Here is a 17,558-nt window from a genome sequence, read left to right as displayed (position 1 = left end):
CTGCTTAGCAAATCATACAGCAAATGAATGCCCAGTCCTAAGAGCAAGGATCACTGCACAAGCAAATCCACCGCCACGGTTGTGGTGCCATATCTGCGTCGTCGGCGGCCATGATGAGAACAGTTGCATCTTCAACATGCGCAACAATCCGCCTCGACCACCACAATACCAAGCGGCACCCATGCCAGTATACAGGCAACCGGCACTTGCACAAGCGCCACCAGCTCCGAGGCTAAATCCTGTTCCCGTTCGGACACAAGTCCCACAACTACTCAGGAATCCGAATCCACGATCGTATCCAAGAGCACCAAATCCAGCTCCTCAGGCAGTTCCCATACATCAATTACAAGCCGAGGAAGTAGACTCGCTATTTGAGTATGAAGCAGAGTACCCAGTGTACTATGTAGAAGGTGCAGAGGGTCTCATACCAGTCTATGCAAATCAAGTGCGACCCAACACATATCGAGCACCAATCAAGTGTTACGGTTGTGGAGAAAATCATAGGATCGCAGAGTGCCCTCATCGTGGTAGCCCCGCTACGTTCCAACCACTCTGCAGAGATTGTGGCATAGGACATGCCTGTATGGATTGTCCCATGAAAAATAAGGTCCCAGAACAATCAGAGGTTAAGCCTGACGTCCCCATCGGCATCATTGGGGTGGACCATCAAAGTCTGGGTCCGGCAAGTCTAAGGTCACAACCTATCAATGTAATTACACGCCAACAGAAAGAGACCACGAAGGACCCTATCATTCCAATCCAACCGAAGCGACTTCTGAGAAAGAAAGCACAAGTGCCTCCACCTCCGCCAAGCAATGAGCAGCCGACCTCATCCACATCAACTACCGAGCCTCGAATAAAAGAAGCTCCATTCCCGAATGCAGAGGTGGAGAAGGCTCGTTTTCAGGTACTTCAGCAATGGGTCCAGAATGAACAAGCTCAATTTGAGGCTCAGAAACAAGCTCAAGACCCAATCCATGACTTGGCCCCACAAAGTATTGATATTGTACTCGAGCCTTTGTTCCAACAACAGACTCCACAACAGAATGTACCGCCACGTCAACTTGAAGGAGCCGCACTCTCTAGCATCCTGAGTTGCCTTGTGTCAATTCCCATCGGAATCCTCTTACGGAATTGTCCCAATCTCTGGGAGAGTTTCAAAGGATGGATTGAACTCGCAAATCCCCCTCCACCTATGAATGACATTGAAGATATCCTTGTGCGGATGGGTGAGAGAGATGACATACGCAACATCACTGTGCCTTTAATCCACAAAGCATATAATGAAGTCCAAGCCATAGTGGATAATGGAGCAGGTGTCAATGTCCTGTCAAAGGAGCTCTACGAAGAATGGGGTCTCCCACCAATGCAAAAGGCTAATTTCAACATACGCCTTGCCGATGATTCACGGGCTAAACCCTTGGAAATAGTGAATGGCGTGTCCACAAAGATCGCAGGAGTCCGCTTTTCCCTTCAATTCACAATCTTGGATCTCCCCAAAAAATCCTATCAAATCTTACTGGGACGTCCTTGGTTACGGGAAGCATCAGTCCTCCATGACTGGGGAACTAATCGATTGACAATCCAGAATCGAGACACTGCAGTCAGGGTGAATGTGGAGACAGGAGCTATTAAACCAATTGTTCCTAGAGCATTGGATGACACATCTTCCACGACACTCTCGAGCAAATCAGCTCCCTTGCGACAGCATGCCATAGCAGGTGACTCACAAAGCAATGTCAATAACTGGATACAAACATTGGCAACCATCGACAACTGCCATTCATTAGACCCCATTTTCTCACAGATAGATGTTAATGCACTACAGGTCGATCCTCCACCGACACATGCAGAACCAATCGATCTAGAGATGCCATTCTTTATGGCTGACCTCGAATGGGATAATGAACCTGAAGAAGGTACCCATACCAATGATGACTCAGATTTTCCTTGGGACCTTGAAATAGAGGCGGCAAATACTGAAATTGAAGATCAAATCTTTGATAATGACCTAGCCATTCTCCATGCCCTAATGGCAGTTGAGCTCCCAAAAGTTGAACCTCCACAGTTGCATAACAGCAGAAGATCCCGCAAGAAAGCTGCAGGAGGAAATCGCAGAAAAGCCAAGGCCGAGCACTTCAATGAATTCGAACGAGTCCAAACAAGGATTGTCGAATTGTACCTTGCAAAGTCAGTTCCCTCCAAATCAATACCACCACCTCTTGAATGGTCCCCTGAGGGACTAGAAGGAGTATGTGCAGCACATGAACCCTTACTTGAAAACACCTTACCAGTGGAAAAGTTACCCCACAGTTCCCAACGTAAGAAGTTTCGGAAATATAAGCCACATGTGCGGATGAAGCTCGATCAAGATACTTCAAAAAAAAAAAAAGAAAGAAAAGAAGAGCCTAACAAATTACTAAATGCAACTATGCCACCCAGTACACATGACTCATGTCAGGCTAGTTCAACCCCATCAGAGGCCGATCTTCGAGAAGTGCCGGAATACTTTAAGAATTATACAAGTGGCAGTGCACCAATAGCAATGCCAAGACCAATCAGAGAATCTGAAGTTCAAGAAACCGATAGCATTGGAGAAACTCCAATCTATGAGGGACCGGCAAAAACACGCACAATAAACCTCGCCCTTGAAGGGGAGGAAGAAAAATTGGTTTTCATTGGGAAACAGCTCCGTCAAGAAGATGAAATCAAACTCAAAGACCTCCTAATGGAATACCGTGACTGCCTAGCATGGTCATACAAAGAGATGAAAGGAATTTCACCAGAAGTGGCAGTGCACACGATACCTATACGGGAAGGTGCTCGCCCTAAGGTATGTGGACCTTATCGCACAAATCCTAAATATGGCACCATGGTTTATGACGAGTTGGAAAAACTCCTAGATGCCGGATTCATCTACGAGATCGAGCACACTGATTGGGTTTCCGCCATTGTCATTGTACCTAAACGCAACAAGAAGCTCAGAATATGCGTGAACTTGAAAAATGTGAATGCCGCCACAATTAGGGATCACTACCCCCTACCCTTAACAGAAACAGTGTTGGAAAAGGTGGCAGGATCCGAAATATATAGCTTCTTGGATGGCTTCAGTGGCTATAACCAAGTGCAAATTGCTCCTCAAGACCAATCAAAAACAGCATTTGCTACAGAATGGGGTATTTTTGCATATAGAGTCATGCCATTCGGCCTTTGTAATGCCCTAGCCACATTCCAGCGAGTCATGTTCACAGCTTTCAAGTCATTTTTGAATAAGTTTTTACAGGTGTTCTTGGATGATTTATGCATCCATTCAACCAAACAGGACCACTTCAAATGTCTGGAAGAAGTACTAATCAAATGCAGGGAGTATGGCATCTCCCTAAATCCCACAAAATGCCAGTTCATGGTCACCCACGGAGTTGTTTTGGGACACATCGTCTCTCAACATGGGATTGCAACTGACATGGACAAAATCAAAATCATCATGGAATTGCCTCCTCCTACAAATTCCAAAGGTGTACAGGTCTTTATGGGACATGCCGGCTATTATAGAAGATTTATATTGCGGTATGCCATGATAGCTAGACCACTTTACAAATTATTAGTGGAGTTCTTATGGACCGAAGAGTGCGACCATGCCTTTGAGCTTTTAAAGTGGCGCCTAATCACAGCACCCATCCTTATATCTCCCAATTGGGATATTGATTTTCATGTTCATACTGATGGATCCAAGTATGCAATTGGGAGTGTGCTTTGTCAACCTGGTGAACATAAGAAAGACTACCCCGTCTACTTCGCCAGTCGACAACTCAATGATGCAGAGATCAACTATACAACCACAGAAAGAGAAGCCCTAGCAATGGTGTATAGTGTCAAGAAATTTCGGCACTATCTACTCGCAAATGATTTTGTCTTCTACACCGACCATCAAGCCTTGCTTTATCTTGTGAACCGTCCGTGTACCACAGGAAGAATCACCAGATGGCTCCTCTTGCTGCAAGAATTCAACTTCAAAATCGTGGTCCGCAAAGATGCCCAACACTACATTGCCGATCACATGTCTCGAGTCAAGACAGGAGAAGAAGCCACTGGAGTAGAAGATGACTTACCAGATGCCACACTATTTCAAATAGATGCTGTTCCAGAATGGTGTGGAGATATCATTGGGTACTTGATGGCAGGAAGACCACCCCCTGACATGAAAGCAGTAGATGCCAGAAAATTGATTCTAAAGGCTGCACCATATCAACTCATTGCAGGACAACTATACAAGATGGGCAAGGACCAGATATTAAGAAGATGTGTAATGCCTCATGAGATCCTGCCAATCTTGAGTGAAGTCCATGAAGGCATTGCAGGAGGACACTTCCAAGGGGAAGCCACAGCAAGAAAAGTTCTCCTCGCAGGCTACTGGTGGCCAACACTGTGGGCAGATGCCTATGAATATGTAAAAGGCTGTGATGTATGCCAACGGACTATTAAACCACAACACAAAGACTTCAATCCCCTAACAACAGTTGTTGCACAACAACCATTTGAAAAATGGGGGATTGACTATGTGGGTCCCATACATCCAGCAGCAAAAGGAACACAGGCACGCTACATCATTGTGGCCACTGATTACTTTACAAAATGGGCTGAAGCTAAAGCAGTCAGAAAGGCAGATGCCAAAAGCACAGCAAGATTCTTATACGAACATGTGATCACCCGATTCGGATGCCCCCTTGAAATTGTGTCGGATAGAGGCACACATTTTGTCAATGAGGTAATCCAAGAACTCTTGTCTGGCTTCATGGTCATCCATAGAAAAAGCACACCCTACTACCCCCAAGGGAATGGACTAGCAGAATCCACAAACAAAATCATATGCAATATCCTCACCAAGGTAGTAGAACCACAACGTTCTGATTGGGCAGAGAAATTGAATGCAGCCTTATGGGCATACAGAACCACATTCAAGGTCAGTACAGGGAACACACCTTTTCAATTGGTGTACGGCCTTGAAGCCGTGGTTCCACTCGAATTTGTAATACCAAGTCTACGCATCGCAGTACAGGAACGAATGGGTGATCACGAGTCCTTGAAAGAAAGACTCTGTCAGTTGGAAAAGCATACAGAGACAAGACTCGTTGCCTATCATGCCATGACAACAGAAAAACGCCGAAGAAAGGCATGGTTTGACAGGAATCTGAAAGCTAAAGACATCAAGGAAGGTGACTTAGTCCTGTTATACAATGCCAAAGTACACAAGGGAAAACTGAAGTATCTAGGTCAAGGACCCTACCGAGTACGAAAAATGAATCCCATCGGAGCTGTGCTACTTGAGACACTAGATGGAGTCCAATTCAACACAACAATAACCGGGAGCCGACTGAAGCGCTACTACATCAACACGCGAGCCATCCCCGACAAAAACGAAGATTTGCGAAAACAAGTCTTCCTTAGTTAGGATTAGATTGTATCACAAGCACTCACTGGCATATGCCCGTTTTTGCACATATAGTTTGCACTAGATTGTTACACGCACATTCACTGCATATGCACGTTTTTTGCACAATAGGGATGTTTGAGTCTTAGTTTCCCTATCAAATCCCACAAATAAGCATATAGTTAGACACATCACATGCACTCACATGATTTTGCATAGGCACATAATAGATTGCATAAAAAATAGTATCATACACTTTCATTCCATACTCTCAAAGCATGCAATGAATTCACAAGCAGTACACAAAGCTATGCCAAAACTCAAGATGAATTGGCAACAGAGTCTGCAGCCTCCGCAACGAGACCCCTGCCAAACATCACAGCCGTCTCCTATATGCAAAAATATCAGAGTTGCATCCTAATTCTCTACAAGCTCAATGATAAGGGTGCAATCGCATCCAACATGTATGCAAGATAGCAAGAAATGCCAACCTCAACAACGAGACCCCCGCCAAACCTCTTCCCAAGAAGATTCGATGACAGAGTCCGCAACCTCAGCAACGAGATCCCCTCTGAAATTCACAGTCATCTACCCCTCCTTAAGAGGAGATAAGCTTCTTAACTACAGCCTACGCAGATATGGTGCAAAAGCATTACAGCAGGAACGACTCGCATACCACAAGCTAAATAGCCACTGAATTACGCACATGGCATCCCAACTCTAAAATCAAAATAAGCCATAACCCGAGGACGGGTAATAAAATGGATCCGGGAGTATGTTGACTCTGTGCCAACATGAACTTATGAAGAAAGAGAAGGTGTTACAACTTTGTGATACAACTTTGTGATACAACTTTGTGTTACAACTTTGTGTTACAACTTCTAGACACAACTTTATGTTACAACTTTGTGATACAACTTTGTGATACAACTTTGTGTTACGACTTTGTGTTACAACTTTGTGTTACAACTTCTACATGTAGAGAGAGAATGTGTTACAACTTTGTGATACAACTTTGTGTTACAACTTTGTGATACGACTTTGTGTTACAACTTTGTGTTACATGCAGAGAGAGAAGCTCTCCAACTTGTATAAATACCCCATAATGGAATGAACCCCACACTCTTGGGGCATTGTGTTGAGTCTACATTGGTATTCCAAGCATTTGTCTCAAGTGTCCATGCTTCCTTGCACTGCACATCCAAAAGCATGTCCTAACCTTGCAACCCTTCTCCCCTCTCCTCCAACCCTGCAACCCACCCTCTCCCTCTCCTCCTCCCTCCTCCTCCTTCCTCCTTCTCCTCCCTCCTCCTCCTCCTCCTCCCTCCTCCTCCTCCTCCTCCTCCTCTCTCCTCCCCCTTCCTCCTCCTCTTCCCTCCTCCTCCTTCCTCCTCTCTCTTCTTTCACCCATGCTCTTACACCTTCTTCCTCTCCCACTCCTATGCTTTCCTAAACCTTCTTCCTCTCCCACTCCTATGCTTTCCTAAACCCTTAAACTCCATGATCCACGAGGGAGACGAGTTCTCCACCATGTACTCTACTCTGAACCTTGGATCCTTCTTCTAACCCTGGACTCCTTCAAAACCCTGGAACCTCCTTCTGAACCCTGGAACTCTTTCTGAACCCTGGAACTCCTCCTGAACCCTGGAACTCTTTCTAAACCCTGGAACCTTCTTCTGAACCCTTAAACTTCTCCTAAACCCTTAAACCTCCTTCTGAACCCTTAAACTCCTCCTAAACCCTACAACCCCCAATGAAGGCGAAAGCCTTCATTACCCCAACAACGATGGTTTACGTGCCTTTTACACATGCTTGCACTTCGTTTGCTTACCTCACTTAAGCCTACGTCTCTCACCGGAACACGACTCGAGGTCCTAAGCTACACATATACTACAACGACAATTCCAATATATCTGTAGGTAACAAAAAGCCTCGGAACCCTGCAACATAGAATACCCAGCTCTTCCTACGAAAGAAGTAGGAAAGAGCCAACAACGACCAAACTCCAGCAAGCTTCCAACGACCACGCACGAAGCAAAAGGCTCCGTTCATCGACTGGCTTGCCACCTCCATCGCCAATGCTTAACACCCACGTCACCTTCTCCAACCTTGATGTGAGTTCTTGACATTACATTATGGTGACTCCTTCACGTGACTACTTCAACACTCGTGAAAACTTTCCGAGCTAGATGTGAGTTCTTTGATACTACTCCGATACAATCCACTACAGTGATCTTTCTGATTAGTGCATTACCTCGAGCTTGATGTAGACTACTCTACATCAACAAGTGACTTCTTCAACATTGCTTATTCGATCGGTGCCTGAGGTACTTCGCATTGATTGACTTCCCGATTGGTCGTGGTACCTGAGGCTTTCACTTCGACATTGGTGACTCTCCTTCCGGCATTTTGAGAGGCATCATGTGAGTGCTCCATGTAGCTACCCCATGGACTTCACCGACATATTTTGGGGCATTCCTACCTTGCGCCTCATCGACATCGTCATCGTCTCGCAGGGATGTACACACATCTGCATTAGCTACTTGGAGGACATCTCTTACTCCTAAGAGATCTATTTTTATTATTCCTATAGCTTGGTGTATTTTGGGGTCCTTTGCCCTAGGTAGTCCCCCTAAAATGATATGTTTTGAGTGTTTGGTCTTCATTGAGTCTAAAGGTCCTCTGCCTTGGATAGTCCTCCTAGCAAGATGTATTGGTTTTCCTATTTTAGTGTGTGGCTTCCTAACATATCATGTTATGAAGCCAGGGGGGGATGTACTGTGGGAGCCATATGTATTGGCTTTGATAGGTTTAGAAGGGAATGTATTGTGGGAGCCATGTATTGGCTTTGATAGATCTTGTTATCAGGCTTGGCCGAGTTCCAGGATGTTGGTGTATTCCTAGACCTATGAGCTGGTCATGTAGCCATGCTATAACGTGAGCCTCTGAGCATGTTGAGTCTCAAGCCATGAGAGTGCTTGGATCAACCTCTGAACATACTTAGACTTTAGCCTCTGAGTTACATAGGGTGCACAGTTTGATGACCGTCATTGTCATGTTCTGTTCTTGGTTCCATTCCAATAGTCCCTCACCTTAGACCATCATTGTCATGTTTTGTTCTTGGTTCCCTCCAGTAGACTCTCACCTTGCCTTCATGGAGGGGTGTTGGAATATGAAGCCAAAGTGAGAAATGAGTGTTCTAGGTGGTCTAGGTGTGCTTTTATAGTCTAGTGAGTCCTAGACATGCCACATGTCATATTGGGAGATATCCCATAGACATTGTGACTTTCTAGAGTCTAGTGGCACACTATATAGTGTTGTCTTGTCTGTTGTCTATTACATCAGTTAACATCAAGCTTTATTTTATGTGAGTATTTTTGTTATCATTGCCTAGCACTTGTTCTTTCATTTTCCTTTCCATTTTGTCTTTCATTATGCTTTTCATATTTTCATTCCATTCCGTTCCTAGCTAGCTACTAGGTCTCTTCATGAGTGCCATGTGTCATATTGGGAGATATCCCATATACACTTTGGTATTCTAGTGTGTGTCTATCCTATTTATGATTGTACTTGTGTGTCTATCAATGTGAGTCCTTTATTGCTCATTTCCATTTCCTTTCACTTTCATTATGTTCCCATTTGAGCACCATCTTCTCTCTCCCTAGCCTACCCTCTCTCTCTCCCTCTCCCTCTCCACCATGTTCCTTCATGTGGTATCAAAGCCATCCTTCCTCCTCCCTTTCTTTCTTCCTCCATCCTTCCTTCTCCTAGTCCTTTCCCTCTTGCTCCTTGCTCTTCCAAGGGATTGAGGTGAGGGAGGCCAAGAAAGAGGGGCTACTCTCCCTCTTTTCCCTTGGAAGGTGGCATCCCTTCTTCCTTTACTCTTAGCCTCTCCATGAGTTGTAGATTTTACTTGAAATTGGAGCTGATTCGTGGAGTTAGAGCTACAGCGTGATTTGCTGTGGATTTTGTTGTTCCATCAGCCTCAAGTTTGCTGCAAGAAATAGTTGCTTACTGTTGTGGAGACGTTACTACTACTAGTCGCTCTAAAAGCGATCTCATTTGGAGCTTGTTTTGAAGAAGCGACCTACTTGAAGAGTGCTGCTTCTGCTGCTATTCGCGCCTCAAGAATGTGGCCATCTGTCCCGACTGCAACATGAGCTGCTGCCTACACTTATGTAGCTGGTCCGATGCCTTTTCTTGGCCGTTTTCTGCCCCGACTGCAAGCTGAGCTGCTGCTATAGCCCATACTATTCTAGCCTTTGCTCTGAGCTCGTACTTTAGCCCGTATTACTTCAACATTTGAAGTAGACATGGAGTATTCCAAAGTGGGAATTGTCATTGAAAAGTTTTCTAGTAAGAACTTTCCAACTTGGCAAACCAAGATGAGGCTTCTGCTTATGAAGGAAGGTGTGTGGAAGGTGGTTAGTGCCAAAGACAAGAAACTTGAATCCGATGAAAATAAAATTTTAGTGTGGGAAACTCTCAATGATAAAGGTCTTTCTATCGTTGGTTTGGGTTTGTCTGATGACGTTATTCATCACTTGGATTTTGATGATACTCCACATGAATTGTGGGATAAGCTAGAGCGCTTATTTCACAAAAAAATTATCAATTCTAAAGTATTTCTCAGGCATGAATTCTTTAAGCTCCATATGAAGCATGAAGATTCTCTTAATGCTTATTTGAATCATATGGAATCTCTCATCACCCAACTTGATGCTTTGAAGGCTCCTGTTGGAAAAGATGATCAAGTGGTTGTCCTCCTTTCCAACATTGAGGATATTCCTAAGTATGGTGATATCATACTAGCGCTTCGTGTAGCACGAGATATGTCCTTTGATGAAATGGTTGCAATACTTCTCGATCATGAACAAAGGCACAAGGATGTACATGAGGAGTAGGCATTATATTCCAAAGGTTAGAAGCCATACAAACCTTTCAAATGTACGTATTGCAAGAAGCTTAGCCATACATAGGACCGTTGTTTTTAGAAGCTTGCCAAACAACAATCCAAGGAGCATGCTAACTTGGCTGCAGATGCCACTAGTGAAGAAGAAGACGGCACTCCAACACCAACTTTTGCTCTCACTACTCATCTCCGAAATCTATCCTTCCCTCAGGAGGTAGACAAGGATGATGAATATGTCTTCTAAAATAGGTCCATGAGCTCGATGTATATGGGTACTCTAAGTCTCCCAAAAATTAAATGTAATAATCTCTTTGAGTCAATAAAGGTTCTCAACCTTGGATAGTCCTCCTAAAATTATGATTTTCTATCTATGGCATGTTTTGGAGCCAGGAGGGGGATGTATTGTGGGAGCCATGTATTGGCTTTGATAGGGTCTCTTTATTAGGCTTGGACGAGTTCGAGGATGTTGGTGTATTCCTAGACCTATGAGCTGGCAATGTATCCATGCTAAGACATGAGCCTCTGAGTCATGTTGAGTCTCAAGCCATGAGAGTGCTTGGATCAACCTCTGAACATACTCAGACTTTAGCCTCTGAGTTACTTGGGGTGCATACTACATAGACTTTAGCCGCGAGTCATATTTGGAGATATCCCATATACACTTTGGTGTTCTAGTGTGTGTCTATCCTATATATGATTGTACTTTGTGTGTCACATCAACACACATCAAGGAGTCTACATCAAGCTTATCAATGTGAGTCCTTCCATTTTGGTCTATTGGTCATTTCCATTACCTTTCACTTTCATTATGTTTCCATTTAAGTAGTATTATCTTCTCTCTCCCTAGCCTACCCTCTCTCTCTCTCTCTCTCTCTCTCTCTTCTTTGTGGCACGTTGATTTTGTGCTATCTTGTATGCAGAGTTCTTGATGTCCCATGGGCCCATTTTGGCCTTTAGTGGACAATAATACACTTTCTTTTCTTTCTTTCTTTCTTTCTTTCTCTCTCTCTCCACCAAGTTCCTTCACAATGCTCAATGTGCTGAGCATCATTAAACATGAACCTTATTTTATGATAGATCAATTCCTAAAGGAATAGGCATTCACATGCAGTTGCTTCTTGTCGCTCCCCCTCCCTCAGTGCTGCCTTGCCTCCCTCCTCCTCCTGCTGCCTCTCTGCATCCCTCCCTGTGCTCCCGTACTGCCTCTCCCTACTCCCCCGCTGCCTTCCCCTCCACTCTTCCCTTCTCCCATGTTGCCCACCCACTTTTACATCAATCACATTTTCATTCTCCATGGTCCCACTGCAAGTACTTTATGGGGACACCCCCATAAAGCCAATCCTCACAATGCCCAAGAGGATATCCTTGAGATGGGGGTCCAAATACCATCCTAAAGCTGAAAAACATTGCTCTATGTCCCCATAATCCCAAAAGATGTGGCTTTGTTTTTCCAAGGAAAATACTTCTATTGAGTATGAAATAAACACCAAGAGCAAAGCTCATGGTAGATATACATCATCCAAAGCATGAGAAATCAAAGCCTTATATGTAGGACATACACTGAGGCAGTGTTGCAGACTTGGGTGTCTCATATGCAGGGTGGAATGCCGTCTCCTTCACATGTGACAACATCCCTTTCGAATATTAGTGACTTCTATCATTCAGTCATCGCAACGAGTGCCAAAATCCATGAGATTTTGAGATTCTCTGACAGGAGTTTCGACGACAGGAGTTGGTAGTCCTATAGAGGAAAGAGCAAAAATGGTCTATAGATGCTTAGATCTAGGAGCGCCTTGCTACAGCAGCAAAGGCTCATCAACAGACATTGTTAGATCAGAGAGCAGTGTATGCCTTTCATGCCTTTCATGCACAAGGGCCTTAGACTTAGATGGTTGGTAGAATTGATAAGCATTTCACCATTTTGAGCGGACTGGGTCGGTCACCCAATGGAGCCTAACCGACTACGACTGGTGGCTATATAAGAGCAAGCCCGTGAAGCCCATTTTATCACTGGCTACAGCAACCCTGATTCCTTAGCATCCAGCCTCCGTCTTCTACTGTTTCCAGCATGCCATCGAAGCTTCTTTCACAAGAGCGCACAGTTGGGAGGCAGCGCCATCTATTGCATCAGTTCTACAGTAATCAAATTTTTTATTCTCCATACTATCTTGTTTTCTCTCTTGCGTACGAGATCCTGTTATCTGTTGAGCACAGACGTTGTATTATTTTCTTACAATACCAAGGTATTTATAATTCATACCTATGATATTTACAATAATCCATTCCAATCATCCTCTCAATCCCATACAATATCTTAGAAAATAGAAATAAGTGAGAGCCGCTAGGCTATCACTTGATACTCAAACTCTTATCAAACATAGAAGAAAACAATACCAATTCCAAATTAAAAAAATATCAATTTTTGGCGTCACATCTTTCCCCCCCTAGCAGATCCTCTCTAGGGACAGAGAGGGTTTACTGGCCCTCAAGGTGGTCGAGCATAGAAGAATTTAAGGTGATACTCATTGGTGCATCCGGGTATCACCATGCCATCAACATCCTCAAGCTGATAGGTTCCATTCATGAACTTCTTTTTAACTCGATATGGTCCCTCCCATCGACCAATAAACTTTTTGTCTAGCCGCTTGTCCAGACGGCTATCAAATCTCATGACCAAATCTCCTTCTGCAATATCTTTCTTCTTTCATAATTTGGTGTCAAAACGGGCCTTGCGCCTTTTTTGAGAAGCTTCCAAGTTTTGTAAGGCCTGTAATCTGCATTCATCCAAGGCTTCTAGCTGTACCAAAGATTGAGCATAGGCATCCTCCTGTCCTTCTTTTCTTGCAATAGTAGTGTGAAGACTATGTATCTCCAATTCAATGGGTAAAATGGCTTCTATTCCATACACTAGTTGGAATGGTGTAAACTCAATAGCTAGCTTGTGTGTGGTTCTATAAGCCCATAAAACTTATGCCAAGTGCCTATCCCAATGCCTTTTCTTAGTGTCTACAAGCTTTCCCATTGAATTGCACAACAATCCATTTGTTTTCTCAACCAAGCCATTACATTGGGGATAGGATGGCGTGGACATGCTATGATTTATCTTTAGCTTATGCACCTTATCTTCAATTAGAGGTTCCTCCATCAGTGAGAATTTCCAAAGGACAATCAAAGCGTGAACAAATTTGATCAAAGAGAAATTTCGCAACTGTGCTTGCCTTGCTATTGACTATGGCCTTGGCCTCTGCCCACCGAGTTGCATAATCCGTGGCCACCAATAAATAATGCTTGCCCTGAGATGAGTGAGGGAGTGGTCCCACAAAGTCCAACCCCCACCTCTCAAATGGTCCATATGCTGAAATAGGTTTCAAGGGCCTAGGAATCAATTGTCGCCTTCCAAACTTTTGGCATACTTTACAACTTCGACACCATTCATATACATCCTTATGGAGGCGTGGCCAAAAGTAACCTGCACTAAGAATTCTCCTAGCTGTGCTCGCTGAAGCAAAATGACCGGAGTATTCATGACACATTTCTAGGATTCTCCTAGTCTCCATGGGATGGACCACCCGACGGAGCACCTTATCTTTTCCCAATTTATAAAGAATGTCATCAACAATAGTATAGGAACAAGCCTTCCTTACCAATCTCTGCTTTTGTTATGGAGTTAACCCTTGAGGAAACATGCCTTCTTCTACATATTGCTAAACATCTTGCAGTTCTGGCTATCCAGTGTCTACCAAAGAAACCACCCCTTGGTCTTGTACTACAATGGCTTGAGTAGCTAACTCATCTGCCCTTTGATTTTCTTTTCTGTTTATATGAACAAACTTGCAAAAATCAAACTGACTACATATTGCCATAGCCTTCTGATTAAGCTCCTTCAAATGAGGACTTCTTGTCTTATAATGCCCTTGCATTTGCTTTATAATAATAAGCTAAGAATCTTCTCTTACTTCCAATTCTTTAACTTGACTTTGAAGACAACCCTACAAACCAAGAATCAAAGCATTATACTCAGCTGCATTGTTAGTTGTGATACCTAGAAGCTCTTGTCCTCTTGACCACACCTCTTGACCTTCAGAATTCATCAAAACTATCCCCCGGGCTCCTTGTTGGCTTGAAGGACTAAAGCCCCATCAAAATACAAGACAAAAGCTGTTGGTGGTGTCTCCCTTTCATCATTAATGTCCTCCTTATATTTATTTTCTTCTCTTAGATCCTGCCGTCCTGTGAGTAAATCTACCATAGTGGACCTAGTGGTATTTTCAGTGATGACAAAAGAGAAAGAGAACTCTTGAAGCTCTGACAACCATTTTGCAAATCTCCCCCCAGGATTAGGCTTGCGAACTAGATATGCTAATATAGACTGAGAGGTAAGGAAGAAAAATGGCCGAGGTAATAAATAGGAGTGAAACTTTCTGACTGAAAACACCAAAGAGAGGGCTTGCTACTCCATTTCTTCATACCTTGTTTCCACCTCTGTAAGCTGTCGGCTAGCATAATAGATGGGTTGCATTCTACCTGCCTCTCCTTTTTGTAGCAATATAGCACCAACTGAATGCAAAGATACACTTGGATTTACGTAAAAGTCTTGAGACCAATCAGGGGGCTTCAATATTGGGCCCTTACTCATGGCCTCCTTAAGTTGTTGTGAAAAGACTCTTGTTGCTCCACACCCCATTGGAAAGAAACTCCTTTTCTTGTGAACAAGTTCATGGGATGCACTATCTCTATGAAATCATCACAAAAGCATTGATAATACTTGCTTTTTCCTAGAATTCTGTGAACACTAGTGACACTCTCAGGACATGGCAATGCCATGATTGCTTGAACCTTGTCAGGATCCATTTGCAAGCCTTCTTCAGACACAATATGCCCCAACAAGACTACTTTTGTTTAAGCCAAATGACACTTGCTAGGATTTAGACACCCTTTTGCTTCATCTATCTTAGCTAAGGCCATCTTTAACTTCTCCATGTGATCCATGCGCAGAAAATAAATGCAAAAATCATCCAAAAACACCCTTATAAACTTTCCCAAGTAAGGCTTGAGCACTTGACTCATGAACCTTTGAAATGTAGCTGGTGCATTGGTCAACCCAAAAGGCATCACTCTGTAAACAAAAACTCCCCAAGGTGTGACAAATGATGTTTTCTTTTGATCTTCCTCCCGAATATGAATTTGAAAGTACCTAGAATACCCATCACATACATAATACATCTCATGCCCTGCTACTTCGTCTAGTATTTCATCTTGGAATGGCAAGGGAAAATGATCCCTCTTAGTGCATGCATTCAAAGGATGAAAGTCTACACAAATCCACCACTTATTTCCTTTCTTTGGTGTGACAACAACTATAGGAGATATCCATTCTGAATCATCAACAAGAAAGATGAATCCCGCCTCAAGTAGTTGTGTTACCTCTTTCTTTAGTGCCTCAGCTTGGATCATCCCCAATCGCCTTAAGCGTTGCACAACTGGCTTGCTTTCCAGCTTCAACTCAATCTTGTGCTCCACAAGAGAGATTGGTCGAACCTGTGAATAGCTTGTTGCAAAGAGACATGGAAAATCATCTAACATATCCAAGTATTGGAGCTTCTCACTACCTATGATAGAGAATCACCAAGAAGCTCTTCATTGCGTTGGCGTCGTTTAGTGTGCTCCACATCCTCCACATGAAGTGTCTCTACAGGATCTTCTTGTACTACCATCTTGTTCCCTCCTGACTCATCCCGATCAGCACCAAGACAAAGACCAAAGGCCACTCCTTCCACCTCACCCTCTGAGCTAGACTCCTCGGAGCTACACCCTGTCTCTTCTTCTTCATCGATTAAGTCAGAGTTCAAACTCTCTGATGTTGAAGACTCCTCCTTGACAACTTCCCTTTTGCGACATCTGATGTTGTAGTGCACCTTCTTATCATTTCCTTGCAAAATAAATCCTCGAGTATCCCACTTTTGAATAGCCTTCACCTTGCGTAGCCAAGGCCTTCCCAAAATCAATGGATAGGCATGTGCATCTGGCTTGGTAGGGATCACCTGAAAAGTAGTCGGCATAGAAATTCCACATACATCCACTTCTAGATTCTTCACAACTCCCAAGGTCTTAACTCTAGTGTTGTCAGAGCCAATTTGATGCGATAAGGAGAGGTAGTACTAGAGTATTTTAAATCAGCGTCTATCATGGTCTTCTCACTCATGACGTTAATCGATGCACCTCCATCAATGTACACATTAGAAATCACTTAACCATCAATGATCACATCAACCACAGGTACATCATCACCAACATCTATATCTACGTTTTGAACAACAAGAATGGCACTTTTTTTCTTTTTCTTCTTTGACACTCTTGTGCTTGCTAGCTTTCCCCATTCCTTCCGTAGTTTTGGAGACAAAGCAAAAGTATTTGACCAAAGGTGATATGAGCTTCCCTTTCTTTAAGGTCAGACAACAAGTCATAGCTTCCAATGCCTTGTCCTAAAGGAAAGTTTGACTGGCTAATTCTCCTTCTAGATGCCTTCTTTTTCTTACTACAGTGTTCCTCTTCCTGATGTTTCTCATCTACTTCTTCCTTGCTTTCTTCTTCTTCTTTTGCTTTACCATGCCCCCATTTAGCCATCATTACCTCTCTTTCCTCATCCCCTAAAGAAGCGTCTAACAAGGATACTTGTTTTTCTTCTTTCTTTCTCAATCTAGGACACTCGGGGCAATAGTGACCTTTTTCAATACATTCATAGCAAGTGACCCCACTCTTATCTCGAGGCCTATCTTCACTCTTTGGTGCTCTAGGTTGTCGTGCATTAACCAAATGCAATTTCAAATCAGCAAACTCTGCCATCAATTGGGAGATATTATGATCTAACTCAGAGGACTTTGGTACCTGAGGAGTGCCCATTACCTCCACCTTAGAAGTTGAAGTTGTTGAAGACACAAAAGAGGATTTGATCTTTAACATTGGACAGCTCCTTGATCGCTTCCAGATTGAGGATTGCAAGCCAATTTCTTTCGTTTCTCCTCCGAGGATGGAAGTCCGCCATTTGATGCATCCCTTTATCAACAAGCTATTGGCTACCTCATATACCTTTGTCATACCCGACCTGATCTTCACTATGCCATTTCCCAGTTGAGTTAGTACATGCACAAGCCTAGTACGCAGCATTGGCAAGCAGTGAAGCGGGTCCTTAGATACTTGAAGGCAACACAGCATTTGGGT

The 17,558-nt window shown here is 43.6% G+C and overlaps 1 protein-coding gene across 1 annotated transcript in view; it reads left to right on the top strand.

Moving 5' to 3' along the window:
• The window catches only part of LOC147900632 (dynein-1-alpha heavy chain, flagellar inner arm I1 complex-like), a 714,561-nt gene that overhangs the window by 264,435 nt on the left and 432,568 nt on the right, over positions 1–17,558 (top strand). The window contains exon 21 of the mRNA XM_087375690.1: positions 10,062–10,328. Coding sequence (XP_087231816.1) covers positions 10,062–10,328 — 267 coding nt within the window. The remainder of the gene's footprint in view (positions 1–10,061; positions 10,329–17,558) is intronic.

Source organism: Dipteris shenzhenensis, chromosome 6, assembly GCF_047967505.1.
Source record: "Dipteris shenzhenensis isolate YYH24624 ecotype China chromosome 6, Dip_SZ_1.0, whole genome shotgun sequence".
Lineage (NCBI taxonomy): Eukaryota > Viridiplantae > Streptophyta > Polypodiopsida > Gleicheniales > Dipteridaceae > Dipteris > Dipteris shenzhenensis.
The sequence above is the reverse complement of the archived record's forward strand: the minus strand, read 5'-3'. Positions and strand labels throughout refer to the sequence as shown.